Source organism: Pseudoliparis swirei, chromosome 13 (genome assembly GCF_029220125.1).
Source record: "Pseudoliparis swirei isolate HS2019 ecotype Mariana Trench chromosome 13, NWPU_hadal_v1, whole genome shotgun sequence".
Taxonomy (NCBI): Eukaryota; Metazoa; Chordata; class Actinopteri; order Perciformes; family Liparidae; genus Pseudoliparis; species Pseudoliparis swirei.
This window is the reverse complement of record NC_079400.1, coordinates 20146744-20167016: the sequence shown is the minus strand read 5'-3', so window position 1 is coordinate 20167016 and position 20273 is coordinate 20146744. Positions and strand designations below refer to the sequence as shown.

Below are 20273 nucleotides of genomic sequence, written 5' to 3'. Positions count from 1 at the left end.
ACACACACACACACACACACACACACACACACACACAAACACACAAGTGAGTAAAGTGAGTATACTGCGACCCCCATGGCCGCGAGCCATGAACACTGGCCTTTCTCTGGAAAACAACCATATATACATATATATATATGTGCATATATATATATGCACATATATTTATATATATGCATATATCTGATATGTATATACATTTATATATATATATATATATATATATATATATATATATATATATATCAGATATAGTTGCCAGCAGCATCTCCTCTTCTGAACCTCTGCCCTCTGAAGAATGGACGGCTGTTAATCCTCCTCCTCCTGTTCCTGTTCCTGTTCCTCCCTCTCCTTTCCCAGGACACTTGCCAATGTTACCGGGATGGGGAGGGGAGGTATGGAGAGGGGGGGGGCAGTCACAGAGAAACCCAAGAGGGTGAGCGACATGCAGAATGCATGAGACACCAGAGAGGAGGCAGCAGAGCTCGAGCTGAGCGGCTGCTGAAGAAATGAGGATTTTCCATCACATCACAATATAAATCCCATCAGCTGACAGAGGGAACAAGTGAGAGGAGGAAGAGGAGGAGCAGCGGGGTGCGCGAGGCTCTTGGAGCAGCCGGATATGGGGGCTGGCCCATGTCTCACATTGTTTTTCTTTTTTTGTACCCATAAATAAGGCTCTTTCGCAACGCTCACTGTGACCTGTGGACTTTGTGTTCAGGGCGACACCGAGCACCGAGCACCGGCAGCAGCATGCAGGACGTGCCGGCGGAGTGGAGGGAGAGAGGAGGAGGAGGAGACGGGAGGACCGGGGAGCAGGTGTCGGCGGCCCGGGGGGAAGCGGCTCCGCCGCGGGGGGAGAAGGACACCGGAGAGTCGCCGATGATGGAGCTGACGCGGCTGGTGCAGGAGACGGTGCGCGCGAGCAGCTGGTGGGAGCGGCGGGGCGTCGACTGCAGCATCCTGGCCGCCGCGTTCCTCTGCGTGCCACCCGGTGAGACCCCCGGGGGGACCCCCGCCTCACACACAGTCATATAGAGCGACAGTCACACACTGTACGCGGTGTCCCTGTTATCTGATGGTTACGGGACCTCAGCCTGTCCAAGGTCTGCAGGGAGAGGACGAGACAGCAACGCGATGACGTCACATGTTGATGTTAATCATGTTGTTATGTCCCTGATGAATAACTTTGTGAAGTATATTTTAAACTTTCTCCAGTGGTACAACAACTGGCAAACATTCACAATAAATATGCAAGTTTTTATTTTTATGTTCATTACTTTTAATAAAATAAAAATATTGTTTCTGCATAGCAGAAGGTAAGTGCAGGGAAATGTGCACAGATGTGTGTTTTAAAACTAAAAGATTAGATTATTAAGATCATAAACAGACAATAACAATCTCCACAAGGGCAAAGGGACATGTTAACATGAAATATCTTTTTTTAAATATGGTGAATGTTTTATCTTTGTTCCTTTATTGTTCTCTCAAAGTCTATAGAATGTAAGCTAATAATAAAAAATGTCCTTCACAAGTTCCTGTAGACTTCGAGCTGCAGTCAACACCCCCATAGTTCAGTACAGAAGACAAAATAAACAACATATATTATTTAAAATAAGCTCTTAATGTTGTTCGATATAAATGAACTCACTCCAGCCCTATAATGCCTCTTTAATGACATAATCATGCATAATGCAACAGCTCCAACTCTGTTGTGATATTTGCACGTCCTGTGTCTGGGTCACTGGGCTGTGACCCGCATCAGGACCGGGGTCTCCTGGGCCTCGGGTCACCGGGTCACCGGGCAGTTTCCAGCTCGTAATCCATGGGCTGCACGCGCAGGATTATCGCATTCTTCTCCGCTTTTGCATAATTTGATAATGAAACAAGTCTTGCTCTCAGAGTGGATCTCTGGCTGCGGCCCAGGAGACGTCTGCCATCCGGCGTCAGAGCGCCAGACTTATCGCCTCCAAATAGTCCGCTCTGAAATAGGAGGTGCAGAATATTAGCGTAGAGTTTTATTGAGTTGGGAGGGAGAAGTGTCACCTGACGCCGGCCAGAGGAGCCTCATGCCTTTATTCAAGTTAAGAAGTCACATTAATGTCTGTATACGGTTGTATATATTGACTGGAAACACCTCAGTCACCAACATCTAAGTTTTCTTATATTCGCCTTTAGTCCCTGGCAGGTTTTTACAATTTATTGTCCTAAACGCATCAATGTAACAGCAAACACAAGTTAATAGTTTGTATTATTTACTCATGTATGACTTACTTTTAATGTTTTTTATTACTTACTTTCAATGTGCTGTCCTGTAGCTTCTCATCGTGTGTATTTACTGCTCTTCTTACCACAAATACTTATAGTGGGTCTGATCCTGTACTGTATGTTATTCTTTTGTGTTTGTTATTGTGTTATGTTTGTTATTGTTTTGTGTTTGTTATTGTTTTGTGTGTGTTACTGTTTTGTGTCTGATATTGTTTTGTGTGTGTTATTGTTTTGTGTTTGTTATTGTTTTGTGTGTGTTATTGTTTTGTGTGTGTTATTGTTTTGTGTCTGATATTGTTTTGTGTGTGTTATTGTTTTGTGTTTATTGTTTTGTGTTTATTGTTTTGTGTTTGTTATTGTTTTGTGTTTGATATTGTTTTGTGTTTGTTATTGTTTTGTGTGTGTTATTGTTTTGTGTTTGTTTTTGTTTTGTCTTTGTTTTGTGTTTGATATTGTTTTGTGTGTGTTATTGTATTGTGTGTGTTATTGTTTTGTGTTTGTTATTGTTTTGTGTGTGTTATTGTTTTGTGTTTGATATTGTTTTGTGTTTTTGTTTGTTTTTGTTTTGTGTTTGATATTGTTTTATGTTTGTTATTGTTTTGTGTGTGTTATTGTTTTGTGTTTGTTATTGTTTTGTGTGTTATTGTTTTATGTTTGTTATTGTTTTAGATGCACATTATCTGTATCTATACAATCTGGTCCAGTCCATCAAATGGTGACATTAGTGTTTTAACTGTACATGATCCCTTTTAAATAAAGATAATCGTAATAATAAAACAATACAGTAAAATACATAAATATGTGGCAAAAGTAGCAGATTTGTGAGTATAAATAAACCCCCAGACGATTTTTGTTCAACTGAAAACCAACTAATATGATTTAATGGTGTTGTTGACAGCTTCAGGTTCACATGTTGGCATTTTAATACAAAGTATTATAATTCTACGTTATAAATATGTGAAACCCAGATGTGTAGCATCCTGCATGTTGGACCGCCTCTTGTCCGTGAACATTGGTCTGATGGTCTGCAGCCTTCCTGCTGCTGGGCTCCTCGCGGCTCGAGTGGTTCTCGGCGGGCGTGCTGCTGATGGGCGTGGCCCACGGCATCATCACCATCAAAGGCACGCACCTGGCGAGCCACGGGGCGCTGAGCGAGTCTCCGGCCTGGGCCAGGTTCTGGGCCGTCTTCTTCATCGAGGTGAGGAACACAAACGGTTAGTCGTGACGCAACACAACAAACACGTGACGGACACAACAACAACAATAGGGCATTCCTGAAGAGATTTTTTATTTTTAAATTAGCATCATGAGGAATGTAAACAACATGGAGAAAAAACGTTTTCCTGGTCAGATAATATGGCCGACATCTTCACATGAAGTATTCCAGCTCCTCTCGACCCGATCAAGCCCCACAATACTACTGCCGAAGTGCCCTTGAGCAACGCGTTTAAAGAGTACCTGCACACTTAAACATCTTTTTTTGAAAGCTATTAACGAAATAACATAAACTGTGATAAAAACAGACAGACGTTAATATAAAAACACAAATAAAACATTTATAAATTCTCAATTTATGACATAAAAATGTCATCTACAGTTTTAATTATTACAGATTTGTCCGTTTGTGTCTAACATACGTCACAAAATAAACAAAAGCCTCAACGCCCTCTAATCATAATCATAATAATCATAATATTAATCAGACCCTCCTCCTCGCCTCTCTCCACATTCAGCTGTAGCTTTAGCGCTAACCCCGGCTAGCACCCCTGTCTCCTCCTTGCGAGCGGACTAACTAGCTGGTTGCTAGAAGAGCTGCGTTGCTATTGTAATGCTAGTTAATTTAGTTAATTAGCTAATGGGGATCCAGTGAATAAACTAAACTAACTAGCATTACAATCACAACGCAGCTCGTTTTAGCGGCCGGCTAGGTTAGCTCGCTAGGAGGAGAGACAGAGGTGCTAGCTAGGGTTAGCTCGCAAGCTACAGCCGCGACGGTAGCGGCTCTCCTCCCCGTGAGTCGCCCGGTGGCAGGGAGTGAAGAGGAGGGGCTGCAGGGTGTAACTGTTGTCTCATATGTGGTCCGATAAACAGTGAATTCATAACATTCATCAAATTCAACGCCCGGTGCCGTATTGCTCTTTTTCCAAGCTGTTGTATTTTGCCGAGGTCTTTGTCAAATGGAAGCAGACATGGGTTGTTTTACATTTGGGGAACATTTAGGATATTTTCTTTTTTGTTGAGAGTTAGATGAGAAGATGGATACCACTGCCACGTGCGTGCGGCGAGTAGCCAATTAGCTTAGCACAAAGACTGGAAACGGAGGGAAACGGCTAGCCCGGCTCTAAAATCTAACAACGTACTTTTCCCCCCAACACCTTGAAGCTCAATGATCAACACGTCACGTCTCGTGTGTTCAATACGCACACACACACAAAGACGTGGCGTTGTGGGGGACTGTTTCTTGGCGCCGCTGGTTGCTCGGCAACCACACAGGAAGTCGCCGCCCGATACGAGAACTACGTCCTGCCATCGAGACGCTTGTCTTTTCTTTGCTTTGCTTTCTGGACAAAGTCAACAAACACGATGTAACGTATTCAAAGGTGAGCTGTAGGGCTGCCGGCAGGACGGGGTTTTATTTTGTCGGCCTGCTTCCTGTCTTCATGCTCAGCTAAGCTAACTGGCTGGAGCGGCATCAATCGTCCAGGTAGGAAAATACATCAGCGGTGGTTTCCAATAATGCAGGACTGTTTCCTTCATCTCCCAGCTGCTCCAGTGAAGCTGCTCTGGGATCAGTTGTATGTATTTATGTCTGTGGGGCAGCTGTGAATGTGAAGCCGTCGGAGGCCTCGTGCTCACAAAGCGCTGCACCTGACGTAAGATAAGAAAAGGTGACATAACCTTTACCGCCAGCTCGTGGAGGAGCAGAGGTGTTTACGCGGGTTATTAAAGCAAAGTGTGATGACCTTGAATAACCGCAGGTCGGTGACCTTTTGAGCCCGAGACTTTGGATGTTGACTTAGCCTTCGGCCGCTCTTTGGCCAAAACGGAACGCGCCTGCTGCTCTTTGCCCTCCTGCTTTCTTTTTCTGTGGCTGCTTCTCAAAGCAAACAGAATGACAACATGCAGTAAAACGAGGAGGAAACTCTCTGCGATTGTTTCATGTCTCTTGTTGTGTCTGCGTGTTGAATGAATAAAGAAAGGAACGCGTCCCCATCTGTCCCTGTGTTCGTCCACTCAGATCTGCGGCTCGTTCTCGGCGCGCGCCGGCGTCCACGGCCACATTAAGATGCACCACGCCCACACCAACGTGGTGGGACTGGGCGACTCCAGCGTGTGGAAGGTGCCCTGCCTGCCTCGCGCCGTCTACCTGTTCCTCGCCCCCCTGGCGATGCCCGTCATCACCCCGTTCGTCGCACTCGGTAAGCGGCGGGAAAACGAGGAGCAAAAGGGTCCGGGGCCTTCAGGGCGCGTGACGAGCCTGCTCGCAAACTTCAACAGGAAATGTGATGATCGGCATGAAGTCGAGAGGGATCCCCCCCCCCCCCCCCCTGTTCCCTCGCCGCTCTCGCGTCCCTGCGAGTTTATTCTCACACGTGTGATTATCTGTTTGTTGTTGTTGTTGTTGTTTTCGCAGCTTATCTCAAAGGTCACCCTGTGGCTGTCGTGGTCAGGACCATGCTGATGGTGGCGCTGGGCCTGGGCTCCCAGTACTGGCTGCTGATCCACGTCTCCGGGTTCCTGTCGCCCCTCAGCGCTCTGCTCTGCATGCTCGTCTGCAGGGCCATGTTCTCCGTGCCTTACATCCACGTCAACATCTTCCAGGTGAGAAATACCTGCAGCTACATATAGCGTAGCTAAATACCTGCAGCTACATATAGCGTAGCTAAACACCTGCAGCTACATATAGCGTAGCTAAATACCTGCAGCTACATAGCCCACATCTAATGTAGTGAAACACCTGCAGCGACATATAGTGTAGCTAAATACCTGCAGCTACATCCCTAAAGTAGCTAAATAGTATTTAGCTACATATAGTGTAGATAAATACCTGCAGCTACATACCTAGTGTAGATAAATACCTGAAGACAAATTTGTAATTTGTGAAAATGGGCTATACAAATAAACTGAATTGAATTGAAGCTACATGCTAACACGCTGGTGTTTAGCGGGTGGAAAGCCTTCATTCGGCGAGTTAGCATGCTAACATTTAGAGTGCCTTTAACAGTTCTGTTCTCTGTAATATAAAACGGGTCAGTGAACGCCCCTCTGGTGACTCTCAAAGAGTCTAAAAGGAGACGACTAAGCGCCCTCACAAGGACGCTAGTCCTCCTTCAGCTTAGGCGAGGAGACGTGAAGTCACGTGACCGCGTTGGAGCTCCTTTATAGCCGCTAGCGTTAGCTTCATCCCACGTCAGATGTCAATAAAAGTGAATAAGTGAAAATAATCTTGATGAACAAAATGTATAAATATCATAAAAGTTAGTTTGACACAGATGATTTTATCTATTGGTATTTGGAGTTTAAAAAAAAATCCAAAATCCAATTAAAGAATCCTGTTGTTTTTTATTGAAGTGAAGCTAACTTCCCGAATTGTTATTCAGCGTCAACAACATTCAGAGATGAAGTTAAACTCTTGTACAATGTCTCTGTTGCAGTCTGAGAGTCCAACAACTTTTCAGCAAAGATTAAAATCAATAAGTGTGCAATACGGCCATTTAAAGACAAAAGTACCAACATACAGCAAAGCCGCCGTCCAACGGTCGTATAAAGGTCATGTGATCGCCGACTGAGTGCAAACACTAGCCCACCCTGAGGACGGGTCATGTGACATGAGGTTCTCAGGGGTCCGACCACGCGGGACATGAAGGGAACAGTCCAAGCTCATTGTGCATTGTTCTGATCAGAGGGCGGGAAGCTGGATTAGAGAACAGGTTCTTGAAGTGAAGTCCAGGGTCTGAGCAGAGGGACACTCTGGGGGTCACAGTGACACCTGGCCCCTCCTCGTTGCCTGGTTTCCTATCCCCTGAACTCAACGTCCCCCCGAACTTTTTTTAACAGATTTTAGGACATATTCCAAGATCAATTTGTCTTGTCAAATTTCTAAGAAAACTATTTCACAAGCCAAACCTGAAAGAAAACACTAATCTGATGGATTTATATTGTGCTAAACATTTCCCCGAATTAAACCTGTTGCCGGCAGCACATCGGCCTCCACATGTTCTCCCCCACCGACCGGCCCAAGAGGATCTACCAGATGACCCACGGGGTCCTGAACCTGCCGCGCAACCCGCTGCTGGACCTGCTGTTCGGACACTCGCTCATCAACTGCCACGTGGAGCACCACCTCTTCCCCTTCCTGTCCGACAACATGTGCCTCAAGGTACGTTCAAAACAATAAAAACACACATCTGTTGCATTGTTTTAGGGAGATGCATGTTTAGCATTGGCAGACAAATATAATAAATCCCAGCAAGGTGTGACATGTAGAGTAAAATGTCTGAAATATAAATAAATTGTATTATTAACAATGATCATCTAATTTTACTGGATAAGCATACAAACACATTAAAACATCTCACCTCGAGGTCTATGTATTTATAGTGCAATATATATATATAATTATATATATATATAATTATACATATTGAATAATATCTATAATTATATATATTTATATATTTATAATTATACATATTTATATATATACATATGTATACATATAATTATATATATAATTATAGATAGTAATCTATCTATAATTATATAGTAATATATATATATATAATTATATATATAGTAATATTTATATATATATATATATATATATATATATATATTAGGGCTGTCAGCGTTAACGTGTTAATCTATGCGATTAATTTGGCCGCGTTAATGCAATAAAATATTTTAACGCAATTAACGCAACTTTGTTTACTTCCGGTGTTCGTTGAAGTTTTTACACTCAAACCGAGTGTCAAACCGCGGCAGTACGGTTTAACACTGTTTCCGTTTTTAAGACAAATATTTCTCCGCAAAAATAAGGAGCATAAATCAGTTTAACTCGTGGATGAATCAGTCGGGTTTCCTCCTGCTCCTCCTTCCTCCCGTCTCCCCCTCTGATACACAGAGGAACGAAGGGGCGACGTGTCGGGTGACGCGGCGCGGAAAGAACTCGTCACGAAACCTTCACCGTGATTGGTCAATCCGTTTGTCTGTCAACATTTTGCGAAAAAAACAACCAATGAACACTCAGTAAATCACAAAGGACCTCCCACCTCACAGGTGAGGCTCATTTAGCAGCCTGTCAGTCAGAGAGCAGAGAACACGGCGCGAGGACAACTGAGCCTCATTGAATAGAGCTGAGATTGTTCTGGAATGTTTGATGTATAACACATGGGGGTATGTGTCATATGCAAACGCCTTGAAAAGGTAAATTTACATTTTTTTGTAAAATGTATAAAATGAGCCCAGCCTCCAGAGGGTGAACAGGACATATGTGAATGTCAGTCAGTCACCAAGGCCACTGGTTCTGCTGTTCAGTGGTAAAGATGACAGGACCAATGGGGTCTCAACATACTTCTTTCTTTTTTTACTAATCTGATGTTTCACTGAAGAAACAATTTATCATCCACAATATTAAATACCTCGCTGGCACTTTATAGGTAGGAGCCTCTTTGAAAACACAGCTCTGTGTGAAGTTTGGTCTTTAAAAAGAAGAAAACAAACTTTTAATTGCGATTAATGAATTTCAAAATGTGCGATTAATTAGTTAATTTGTTTTAATCGATTGACAGCCCTAATATATATATATATATATATATATATTAAAACATCTCACCTCCATTTAGTAGCCGTTCTGGTGCTTCTTTTTTTTTTAGATCATTTTTTAAAATAAAGTTAGTAACTTCCATTCCTCCAGAACATGTAGAGGTTTGAAGCTGACCCCGGGTCTGTCCTCCTCTGCAGGTGAAGCCTGTTGTGTCCAAGTACCTGATGGAGCAGCAGCTCCCGTACCAGGAGGACGGCTACGTCTCCCGCCTCACGATGTTCTTCCACAAGTACCAGGAGCTGATGGTGTTCGCTCCGTCCATCACGGAGCTGGTGGGGGTGCAGTGAGGAAGAGTGAGGAAGAGGAGCTCATCAGGAGCGCTTTACAGAAGTCTGAGGAGAGGAGGTTAACCACTGATCTGGGGTCTGTCTCATGAGTACGAGGTCTCAACGGGTTTTGACTGCACACAGAAAAGTAATGGTTCTTAAAAGGTTCTTTAAAAAGCTTTGTGGTTCTCCATATGTACACAATACAGTAAATACTTGTGTATATTTATAATGTGTTTAATACTTTTTGTGCAATAATAATAATGATGTATTTGGCATTTTATGAAATACATTTTTACAAAGTTAAAGTCGAATAAATCCAAATATTTTACTTTAGAATATGAGGAAAAGTCCTTTTTGAAAAATAAAGAGTTCACCATCTAATCCGGCTTCATGAGACGGGCCCTGTTGTTGTTGTTGTTGTTGTGCTGGCTCATTCTTGCGATATGTTTTTATCTCTTTGAGGACACATTTAAAACATGAAATAAACATTATTTTTATCTCCGTAGTCGTCACATTGTCTTACATTCAAACATCCCTCCTCTCCGGCTCTCCTCTCCTCCACCTCTCTGTCTCTCCTCCTCTCCTCCTCCTCTCCTCCATCTCCTCCTCCTCCTCCTCCTCCTCTCCTCCCCTCCTCCTCCTCTCCGTTTCTCCGTCTCTCATCCTCTCCTCCTCCTCCTCTGAGTCCTCCTCCTCCTCCTCTCTGAGGAACTCTTCTTTTGGAAGTGAAGGAGACTTTTAGAATCCAGATTGAACGTGTAAACTAGATCTAATCAACGATATACTTATATGTATATAAACTATATTTTTACATTATAGTATATATATATATATATACCCCCTTACCCCACTAAGCTCAGTGGGGTCAGGGGGTCGTCCTGCAACCCCAAGGTCGTCGGTTCGATCCCCGCTCTCCCCATTAGTTGCAAGTGGAAGTGTCCTTGAGCAAGGCACTGAACCCCCAGTTGCTTCCCGGGCGCATCTCTGCAGCCCACTGCTCCTTAATAACTAAGGATGGGTAAAATGCAGAGAACACATTTCGTTGCACGTGTACCTGTACTCTGTGCAATGACAATAGATTGAATCCAATCCAATATATATATATTAGTATATTTATAAATATATATAATTCCACTTGGGGGCAGCAGAACTTTATCTCCTCATTACAGACAATCAAAGTTCATTATTCAGACTTAAGCGCCAACATGACATCTGTCTTTGATAAGCAACCAGTTTGATCCAGATAAGGTCGTTATTTATTTATTTATTTATCTATTTATTTATTTATTTAGTTATTTATCCTTTCCTGACTGTCCCTCACAGCATGTGTCTGCTTCCTCTATTTAACCGAGCTTCTGTGTGTTCCCTCCACCGCTCACCACTCATTTAACGAGGTCAGCCCTGAGTCTCTGATTGGCCGAGCAGGCCTGTGATTAATCACATGACCACCCACATGCTGACCATGTGTCACCGGCTGGTTTCTGTTGCTATCTCCATGATTCACTCAATGTTTGCATTCGGCTCCGAGTTCCTCTCTTGAACTTTGGAGCTCACGTTGACGTCAGAGAGGGAAGAGAAGCTGCAGCCGTGACGTCAACAACAACAACAACAACAACAATAGCAACAGCAACAGGTGAGACCACAATCAATCACCAGTTACAGTTCATTGTGACACACAATGCATGATGGGGCATGTGCAACTCGACACCGCTCTGCTGCTCCTCGCTCCGGGGAAGGGGAGGGCAGCGGTGGAGCGCGTGTGTGTCACTATGTGTGTGTGTGTGTGTGTGTGTGTGTGTGTGTGTGTGTGTGTGTGTGTGTGTGTGTGTGTGTGTGTGTGTGTGTGTGTGTGTGTGTGTGTGTGTGTGTGTGTGTGTGTGTGTGTGTGTGTGTGTGTGTGTGTGTGTGTGTGTGTGTGTGTGTGTGTGTGTGTGTGTGTGTGTGTGTGTGTGTGTGTGTGTGTGTGTCAGAAGGGGGTGGAGTTCTTTTCTTACTGACGCTATGGGCCCGCTTCACATCCTCTAGGTGTGGCTTCAGCCTCTTCACAGAGATCCAGGAACTACCGGCTGAGTGAAGTGGCCCAGCCAGTTGTTCTCCCTCAGAGAGAGAGAGAGGAGGTGAAGAGAAGGAGAGAGAGAGAGAGAGGAGGTGAAGAGACGGAGAGAGAGAGAGAGAACGAGAGAGGAGGTGAAGAGACGGAGAGCGATACCGGAGACATGGCAGATACAGCGGCAGGTGGAGCGGCTCCCGGCTCAGGTGAGCCCAGCGGGACCAGCTCTGTTTGTGGGGTCAAAGGTGAGGGACCCGGACCGGCCGGCGGCCCCAAGCAGAACGGGACTGGGGTCGGGATCAAAGAGGACCAGGAGCCTCAGGGGGCGGAGGAGACCCGCATCCAGGAAGACCTGAAGGAGCCTGAGGAGGACGGAGGACTGGAAAACGGAGGGGGGGAGGTGAAGGAGGAGGTGAAGGAGGCGCCGCTGGGCCCCGACGACGTGGTGTGCGACTCGTGCATCGAGAGCCCCTGCCGGGCCCTGAAGTCCTGCCTTACCTGCCTGGTGTCGTACTGCGAGGCCCACCTGCGGCCCCACCTGGAGAACGCCAAGTTCCAGAACCACCGGCTGGTGGAGCCGCTGAGGGACATCGAGCGGCGCACCTGCGAGAGCCACAGGTGGCCCCTGGAGCTGTACTGCTGCGCCGACGGCCGCTGCGTGTGCCAGGACTGCGTGGCGGAGGAGCACCGGGGCCACAACACGGTGCCGGTGGCGGAGGCCCGCGGCCGCATAGAGGCGAGTGGCCCCCGAGCGCTGTCCCTTTAACACCGTGACACGGAGGAAAGAGAGCTGATGCCACAGGGAGACGTCTGATTAGTTCAGGGATCAATAACGAGATGCGTGTCCTTCAACGGAGGAATAATCAAATAGTTCTCTCTATTGATCCTGTAAGTCATAAAAATAACAATAATGAAACAATAATGAGTTTATTATCTTAAAATAATGTTAAAATGTATCATTATTTTGAGATACTAAGTGATTATTGACATTATTGTGGCCTCTAAGTAATTATTGACGTTATTTTTATACAAATCTTCTGATTAGTTCATGGATCAATAACAAGATTCAACTGAGAGAAAACAGAAAGAATAATCAAACAGTTCTTCTCTCCATTGATCCTGTAAGTCATAAACAATTTATTATGTAACAATAATGAGTTTATTATCTTAAAATAATGTTAAAATGTATCATTCATTTAAGATACTTAGTGATTATTGACATTATCTTAAGATAGTCATTGATTATTTACATTATTTGGGGACAAATCTTTTGATTAGTTTATGGATCAATTACAAGATTTGTGTCCTTCAACTGAGAAGAAACAGAAAAAATAATCAAATATTTCTTCTCTCCATTGATCCTGTAAGTCATAAAAAGGGTAATATATAACAAAAATTTAACAATAATGAGTTTATCATCTTAAAATAATGTTAAAATGTATCATTATTGTGAGATACTTTATTATTAACATTATTTTGGATACTAAGTGATTGTTGACATTATCTTTAAGATACTTATTAATTAATGACATGATTGTGGATCCTGAGTGATTATTGATATTATTTTGGATACTAAGTGATTGTTGACATAATTTTTAAGATACTTATTAATTATTGATATTATGTTGGATCCTGAGTGATTGTTGACATTATTTTGGACCGTGAGTGATGTTGGCGTCCGTGTGTCCTCTGACAGAGTGACACTATGATGATCTTTGTTTTCACCGGCTCAACAACATTCTCATATTACACAACAAGTCTCCGGCGTGGTGCCGTCATCCGGTTACTTTCACTTGTTATTGATTTCTTTTACATTTTTAATGTGCGGCGAAGATAATTAGAGATCAGGCAGACGCCGACGGCCCAGAGGAACAAACAGCTCGTCCACATCAGAGGGAAGACATACTCCTTAAATCTCGAGGAGATGACAGAGTTATGTGTGACCTTCAGTCACGGGTCATCCTGCCGTTGGCTCGCCGTGATTAACGAGATCATTTCTCTGGAACTGGATCCTGGACTCGGGCTCCCGGGTCGAGGTGTCAGTCGCGTCTCCTCGCGACGGCCCGTTGACCCTCCGGTCCAGATTCCTCCCCCTGATGTTTCCTTCATTAGAGCGAACATCAGGCGGGAGGGCGACACATACCACCACGGCCTCTGGTTCTGGCATCTGAGAGGTTATGACCAGGGGGGGGGGGGGGGGGGGGGTATAATATGATGTGATACAGATTCTACCAAAGTGGAAATGCAGTCGCAGTCACTTCCCTTTCGAAGAGATTCATTTCCAGGTTGGAGACGCATGGAGACAATGGAGTGACATCACTTCCTGTTCCTCAGAACCTTTGATAGAAGTCATACACAGATCTGTGAAGGCAACGCTTCAAATGCTTTGTTTACGAGAGATGAGATCCTAAGTTTCTGGGAAATCTGCCAAAAATCGTAGTGGACCGATGTGGACTGAGGAGGTGACCAATGAGGTAAGAGTTTCTAGAAGACTCTTACCTCAGTAACATGTTGTACGTGGGTTTAGACTACATACATATTTCTTCAATGCGGTTAGTGGCAGTGTGGGCTCCATCGTTCTGGGGCTTGGGGGCGGGGTTTGGGGGCGGGGCTTAAGGAGAGTCAAAACTGGAAGAAAGAAAAAAGAAGACGAATTGTAGTGGACTGATTGAGGAGTTTCTAGAAGACTCTCACCTCACTAACTGGTTGTACGTGGAGTTAGCTGTAGTTTTTTTTACAAAGATTACACATTTCTTCCGTGCGGTTAGTGGCCGTGTGGGCTCTGTGGCTCTGTGGTTGGGGGCGGGGCTTAAGGAGAGTCAAAACTTCCGAAACTGGTTAAAAATGTTGTTTTTTACCTCTTTCTTTTGGTGTGAACAAAATATTTTCTCCATCCGGATGATTCAAATTCAGACTTAAAAAAACATAACATGTTTAATATTTTAGTTTTTCGGCCTCGAGTGAAACTCAAATCCTCCGAGCTCGAGCTGATGGACGTGAACCCGTCAACGCCTCAGAAACACACATCTGACTATGCAGATATAACAACAACAAAATATGCAGCCAGAATGTTTGATCTCATATTTGACATTTTAACGAGAAGATGAAACGTTTGGAGAAACTTTAGCTGCGTATTCATGAACATAGCTTCCGATCTTTGTGTCTCATTAACGTAGCTATCATGAATAAAGCTCGTGAAGTTCGGGTCTGTTAAATATTTCTGCGAGTTGTTGCCGGGGAGAGGAAATCCCAAAAGGACGTTCCTCTTTAAATGAAAGAGCGTCTCTGCTCACGGAGGTGGAGACGAGTCTCAGACACAGAGATTTCCCCTCGGGGGCCAGAAGTTACCGCGGAATGAGTTCTCCTGGAGCGGGGAGTCGCCTCAACCTGCCGAGGAATTCAGAGCTCTGCAAAACAAGGCCACGCTTCTCATAGACACGTGGAACAGGAAGTGTGATCAGTGTCTCGTTATCTCCCCCTCCGCGGAGAGAGAGGGAGGGGAAACTGTGGTGAAACCCAGTTTTTCCTGTAGAAACCGCCCTCCTGTGTTTACATGGAGCCACCAGCTTCATTCACGTCTGCATATTTGCAGCGTGACGGCCGGCCGGTGGTTTCTGAGCTGAAGTCTCGTTCTCTCTGTCCTCGTGTTCGCAGAAGGAGCTGAGGGAGAAGCACGGCGAGATGGTGAAGACGGTGAAGGCCGGCGAGAACGCCATCAACAAGCTGCAGCTCAACACGGTGTCCATCGAGGTAACCGCGGCAACACCTTGTAACGTTCACCAAAAACATGTTGTTCTTCCCTGTCTGTCCCAATACACTGAGTCGGAAAACACTCCGTTTTTTCGGCGCCTGTCTCTTTAAGACTCTCCAAAATAAAAGCCCATTCTGCTCTGATTGGCTTGCGAACCATCCAGCTCTGGAATGAGCCAGCTAAGTATTAGTTAAATGATACGTATTAACTTCACCGCTTATAGTCGTTCTTGACAAGGTTCGAGGTAAACTCAGGAAGCTGCTTGCTACACTCACCCTCGGAAAACGCTCCGTTTTTTCAACGCCTGTCTCTTTAAGACCCTCCAAAATAAAAGCCCATCCTGCTCCGATGGGCTTGCGAACCGTCCAGCTCTGGAATGAGCCAGCCAGCCAGCTAAGTATTAGTTAAATGGTACTTAAAACCACTTTTAGTCGTTCTTGATGAACTTCGAGGTAAACGCAGGAAGCGGCTTGCGACACTCACCCTGGGAAAACGCTCCGTTTTTTCGGTGCCTGTCTCTTTAAGAATCTTCAAAATAAAAGCTCATCCTGCTCTGATTGGCCTGCGAACCGTCCAGCTCTGGAATGAGCCAGCTAGCCAGCTAAGTGGTTGTTAAATGATACGTATTTACTCCGGTTCTCTGCACGCCGTCACCACTTTTGGTCGTTCCTGACCTCCGTGACCTCACACACGACCGGCCACGACGGTCCGAGTGGGAATGTCTCGTTCTCCCGCTATTCCATTCCTACGGGGCACACCTTCGCAGGTGTAGTCCTCCACGTGACCAGAATGTTTGATCTCATACGTTTTCCCGACCTGTCCCTTTAACGAGATGCCGGGCGGCAGCAGCTGTTCTGGGTTGCTGAGAAGCCTCCAGCTGTAGAGGCGTGGGTTGGTTTCCTTGAGGCGTGGGATTGTGTTCCTGTGGTTATGTAACGTTGCCATGGCGACCGGGGGGGGGCCTCCCCCACCAGTTTACCTGCCGGCCGCTTCACACACGCGTCGCCTCCTCTCCTGGAATGTGAAGAATGTCGACGTGAACTCTTCCCCGCCTCAGCACTCGGTGACGGAGGTGCGGACGGTGATCGAGAGCCAGTTCGAGGAGCTGCAGGTGGTGCTGGAGCGGGCGAAGCGCGAGGTGACGGAGATCCTGGAGGCGGAGGAGAAGCAGGCGCTGAGGCAGGCCGAGGGCATCCGGGTGCACCTGGAGCAGAGGTGCTCCGAGCTGAAGAAGACTCAGGGCCAGATGGAGAAGATCAGCAAGAACGAGAACGACGTGGACTTCCTACAGGTGAGACCCAGAGGCCCCGAAGCCCAGAGGCCCCGAAGCCCAGAGGCCCCGAGGCCCAGAGGCCCAGAGGCCCAGAGGCCCAGAGGCCCCGAAGCCCCGAAGCCCAGAGGCCCAGAGGCCTCGGGGTCTCACTCATGTTGAGATGTATCCTGATGAGAAGGGCCACAACATATACCACCTGAGGAATTATACCAAGAGATAGAGATATATAGAGAGCTATATAGATACATATGTGTATATATATATATATATATATGCACATATGTATCTCTCTCTCTATATATATATATATAGATACATAGATCTATAGATACATAGAGATATAGATGTACAGTATATATAGATATAAATATAGATATATAGTTAAATAAATATATATATATATAAATATATATATAGATACATAGATAAATTGAGTTATAAATAAATGTAGATAAATGAAATATGAATTCTAACAACAATTCAAGTATAAGTAATTGTGTGTGTGTGTGTGTGTGTGTGTGTGTGTGTGTGTGTGTGTGTGTGTGTGTGTGTGTGTGTGTGTGTGTGTGTGTGTGTGTGTGTGTGTGTGTGTGTGTGTGTGTGTGTGTGTGTGTGTGTGTGTGTGTGTGTGTGTGTGTGTGTTTGTGCTCGTCCTCCAGGAGTACTCTGAGTGGAAGAAGGAGGCCACGGACATCTCTCTGCCCGGCGTCTCCATCGGCCTGGCGGATCGCCTCACCTCCTTCAGCCGGGTGATCGTGGCCTCCACGCAGCAGCTGTGCGCCATGCTGGTGACCTCGTACATCGAGAAGGTCAAAGAGACGTGCACGAGCGGTGAGGAGCCTGCTCTGGCTCGAATGACATGAGGAACTGAATTAGTTTGTTAAGTTAACTCGCTTGCTAGAGGCTAATTAGTTGGATTAAGTTATCTAGTTAAATAACTAGCTAGAAGCTAATTAGTTTTTTAAGCTATCTAGTTAACTCGCTTGCTAGGAGCTAATTATTTGGATTAAGTTATCTAGTTAAATAACTAGCGAGAAGTTAATCAGTTGTGTTAAGCTATTTAGAAACTAATTAGTTGAGTTAAGTTATTTAGTTAACTCGATTGCTAAAAGCTCATTAGTTTTGTCAAGTGATCTAGTTAAATAACTAGCTAGAAGCTAGTTAGTTGAGTTAAACTATCTCGTTAAATTGTCTTCGAGAATCTAATTAGTCGGGTTAAGTTACCTAGTTAAATGCATTTCTAGACGCTAATTAGTTTTATTAGGTTATCTAGAAGTTAATTACTTTTGTGAAGCTAAACCAATGAAATAAAAAGTAAATAGCCAGCGGGCCTCCGCCCCCCCCCCCCCCCCGGTTGCAGCCCGACTCGACTGAACCTGTCCACCTGAGTGCAGAATGTCCAGCCCGTGTGCCACATCTAGCGGTGTTGTGCAGGAATGCAGAATCTCACGGGACAAACCCGGCGTGAGCCTTCAGGCCGACGCCCACTCTGAACCGGCCCTTCTTTCTCCTCTTCAGACAAAATGGGGATAAAGACGACGGTTCACGAGATCGTTGCAGCCAAGCACAACGTGGCGCTGCCGGACCCCAAGACACACGCAGACTTCCTCAAGTGTGAGTGCTGTGTTTATATTTTAATATATATATTTATATTTAAACATATATTTAGATTTGCCACTACCGTTAAAAAGTTTGGGGTCACCCAGACAATTCGTTGTCTTCCAAGAAAACTCTCACTTTTATTCATTAAATGAATTGCAAATGAATATAAAATAAAGTCGAGACATTCACAAGGTTATCAATAATTATTTTTATTGTAAATATTAATGTAGTTCTTCTTGTGGCTCAAAGGAAGGCCAGTTTTAAAGCTTCTCTCAGCAGCATAACTGTTTTCAGCTGCGCTCACATAAAAAGGGTTTGAAGGGTTTTCTACCCCTCCGCTAGTCTTCTAAGGCGATAACACAATGTACCATCAGAACACTGGAGATGGGCCTCTACACACCTCTGTGGAGACTTCATTACACACCAGAGAATAATCATCTACACATTAACTATGTAGAGTGTTTATGATTCATTTAATTTGATCTTCATTGAAAAAAAACAGTGCTTTGAAAATTAAGGACATTTCTAGGTGACCCAAACTTTAACGGTAGTAAATGTGAGTGTCTATGCACATTGATGTATTCTCTCCTTTCTTAAATGTATTTTTAGTCTGACGGTCTACGTTGTGACACATTGTGGCCGATACGACCTTTGTGACCTCAGAGGTCGTATCGCTTTCAACGCGACCGCACGAACGACTTTCACAATCCTCTCTCGCAGATGTCGCCCACGTGAGTTTCGACGGCGACACCGCCCACACGTTCCTGAGGCTGACGGAGGAAGGCCGGAAGGTGACCAACACCACGCCGTGGCAGCACCCGTACCCCGACGCGCCCGAGCGCTTCGAGAACTGGCGCCAAGTCCTGGCGACGGAGAGCTTCTACCTGGGGCGCCACTACTTCGAGGCGGACATCGGCGGCGAGGGAACGCACATCGGCCTCACCTACAAGAGCATCGACCGCAAGGGCGCCGAGAGCAACGGCTGCATCACGGGGAACAACTTCTCGTGGTGCGTCCAGTGGAACGGGCGCACCTTCTCCGCCTGGCACAGCGACGTGGAGACGCCGCTCACCGTGGAGAAGTTCACGCGCATCGGGGTCTACGTGGACTACGCCCGGGGCCTGCTGGCGTTCTACGGCGTGGACGGCGCCATGACGCTCATCCACGAGTACAAGGCGGACTTCCTGGAGCCGATTTACCCGGCGTTCTGGTTGTCCAAGAAGGAGAACGTCGTGGCCTTGGTGGCGCCGGGGGAGCCGCTGCGGCTCAAGAGCCCCTCCCCTCCCACCTCACCGACCAACGGAGCTATTGTTTCCAAAATGGCAGCACGGAAATGATTAGAAGTCAGATTTCTCGGCATCAAGTCAGCAATATGCGTCTGTCTCCCACTGATATAGAAAATACGGGCAGTCTTCCCATATTAAAGCTGTTTAATGTAATGTATTTGTAAAACTAATGTGATAAATAGCAGATGTTTACCGTGGCTATATTTGGGCTCAAGTCGTATTTATACCTCTGTGGACCTTTTGGGACTTCTGTTACTTTTCATCCCTCTGTGAATTCACGGGTTTTCGGTATTTTCTGTGTGCAAATAAAAAATGTGACTCTTTGCAAAAGAACAAGTGTTTTGTTTTTTGTCTTATTTTTTTGTTCCAGGCTTTCCCAAAGCATTAGATTAGTTAATGTTTTACTTCTGTTATTGTGGATTTCTTTGTAAATTGTCTTGTGGATGAACGAGAAATCTGCCACGCACACATCTGTGTGGATACCCTGTGGGGTAATTTGGGGTGTTGCATGCATCAGAAGGTCATAGTCTGAAATTATAAAATAAAGTCTACTTGAGCAAAGCCTAAGTCTGTGAGGTGTTGTCGTCGGTGTACCACAGCCCTGGACATGCCAGAATCACATACGTAGTTCATCCATCGTTGAGTCCATCATCTGCTCCTCCATCACCGTCTGGCACCCTGCAGCCACAGCCAAAGACAAGCGCAGCTGCAGAGCATCATCCGCTCGGCCGAGAGGGTTATCGGCTGCAATCTGCCTTCCCTCCAGGTCCTGTTCACTTCCAGGTCACTGAAGCGGGCCAGAAAGATTGTCGCTGACCCCTCCCACCCTGGACACTCCCTGTTCGAGTCCCTCCCCTCGGGGAGGAGGCTGCGTCCATCATGACAAAGACCTCCCGCCACACCAAAGTTTTTCCCGTCGGCAGTCGGGCTCATCAATGGAACCCGGGA

At 45.5% G+C, this 20273-nt stretch overlaps 2 protein-coding genes across 4 annotated transcripts; both read left to right on the top strand.

Annotated features, from left to right (window-relative positions):
* Positions 1 to 500: 500 nt before the first annotated feature.
* fads6 (fatty acid desaturase 6) lies at positions 501 to 9865 on the top strand. 3 transcript variants are annotated; one of them, XM_056429840.1, is made up of 7 exons: positions 501 to 565; positions 722 to 994; positions 3300 to 3466; positions 5507 to 5687; positions 5903 to 6090; positions 7469 to 7648; positions 9232 to 9865. In XM_056429840.1, the coding sequence occupies exons 2-7, from the start codon at positions 754 to 756 to the stop codon at positions 9379 to 9381; spliced, it is 1107 nt and encodes a 368-aa protein (XP_056285815.1). In that variant the 5' UTR covers positions 501 to 565; positions 722 to 753; the 3' UTR covers positions 9382 to 9865. The 3 variants fall into 3 exon arrangements, with proteins under 3 accessions (XP_056285815.1, XP_056285814.1, XP_056285813.1); XM_056429839.1 differs by having other exon boundaries at positions 513 to 594; XM_056429838.1 differs by lacking the exon at positions 501 to 565 and having other exon boundaries at positions 621 to 994.
* Positions 9866 to 10587: 722 nt separating this feature from the next.
* trim16 (tripartite motif containing 16) lies at positions 10588 to 19661 on the top strand. Its single transcript, XM_056430622.1, has 7 exons — positions 10588 to 10996; positions 11389 to 12149; positions 15068 to 15163; positions 16222 to 16455; positions 17097 to 17268; positions 17956 to 18051; positions 18760 to 19661. The coding sequence occupies exons 2-7, from the start codon at positions 11580 to 11582 to the stop codon at positions 19374 to 19376; spliced, it is 1785 nt and encodes a 594-aa protein (XP_056286597.1). The 5' UTR covers positions 10588 to 10996; positions 11389 to 11579; the 3' UTR covers positions 19377 to 19661.
* The last annotated feature ends 612 nt before the right edge of the window (positions 19662 to 20273 follow it).

Coding starts and splice junctions, on each gene's coding strand:
- fads6 (XM_056429840.1), top strand. CDS start 754: ATGCAGGACGTGCCGGCGGAGTGGAGGGAGAGAGGAGGAGGAGGAGAC. Junction 995..3,299: donor GTTCCTCTGCGTGCCACCCG/GTGAGACCCCCG, acceptor GATGGTCTGCAG/CCTTCCTGCTGCTGGGCTCC. Junction 6,091..7,468: donor TCCACGTCAACATCTTCCAG/GTGAGAAATACC, acceptor TGTTGCCGGCAG/CACATCGGCCTCCACATGTT.
- trim16 (XM_056430622.1), top strand. CDS start 11,580: ATGGCAGATACAGCGGCAGGTGGAGCGGCTCCCGGCTCAGGTGAGCCC. Junction 12,150..15,067: donor AGGCCCGCGGCCGCATAGAG/GCGAGTGGCCCC, acceptor TCGTGTTCGCAG/AAGGAGCTGAGGGAGAAGCA. Junction 16,456..17,096: donor ACGACGTGGACTTCCTACAG/GTGAGACCCAGA, acceptor CTCGTCCTCCAG/GAGTACTCTGAGTGGAAGAA.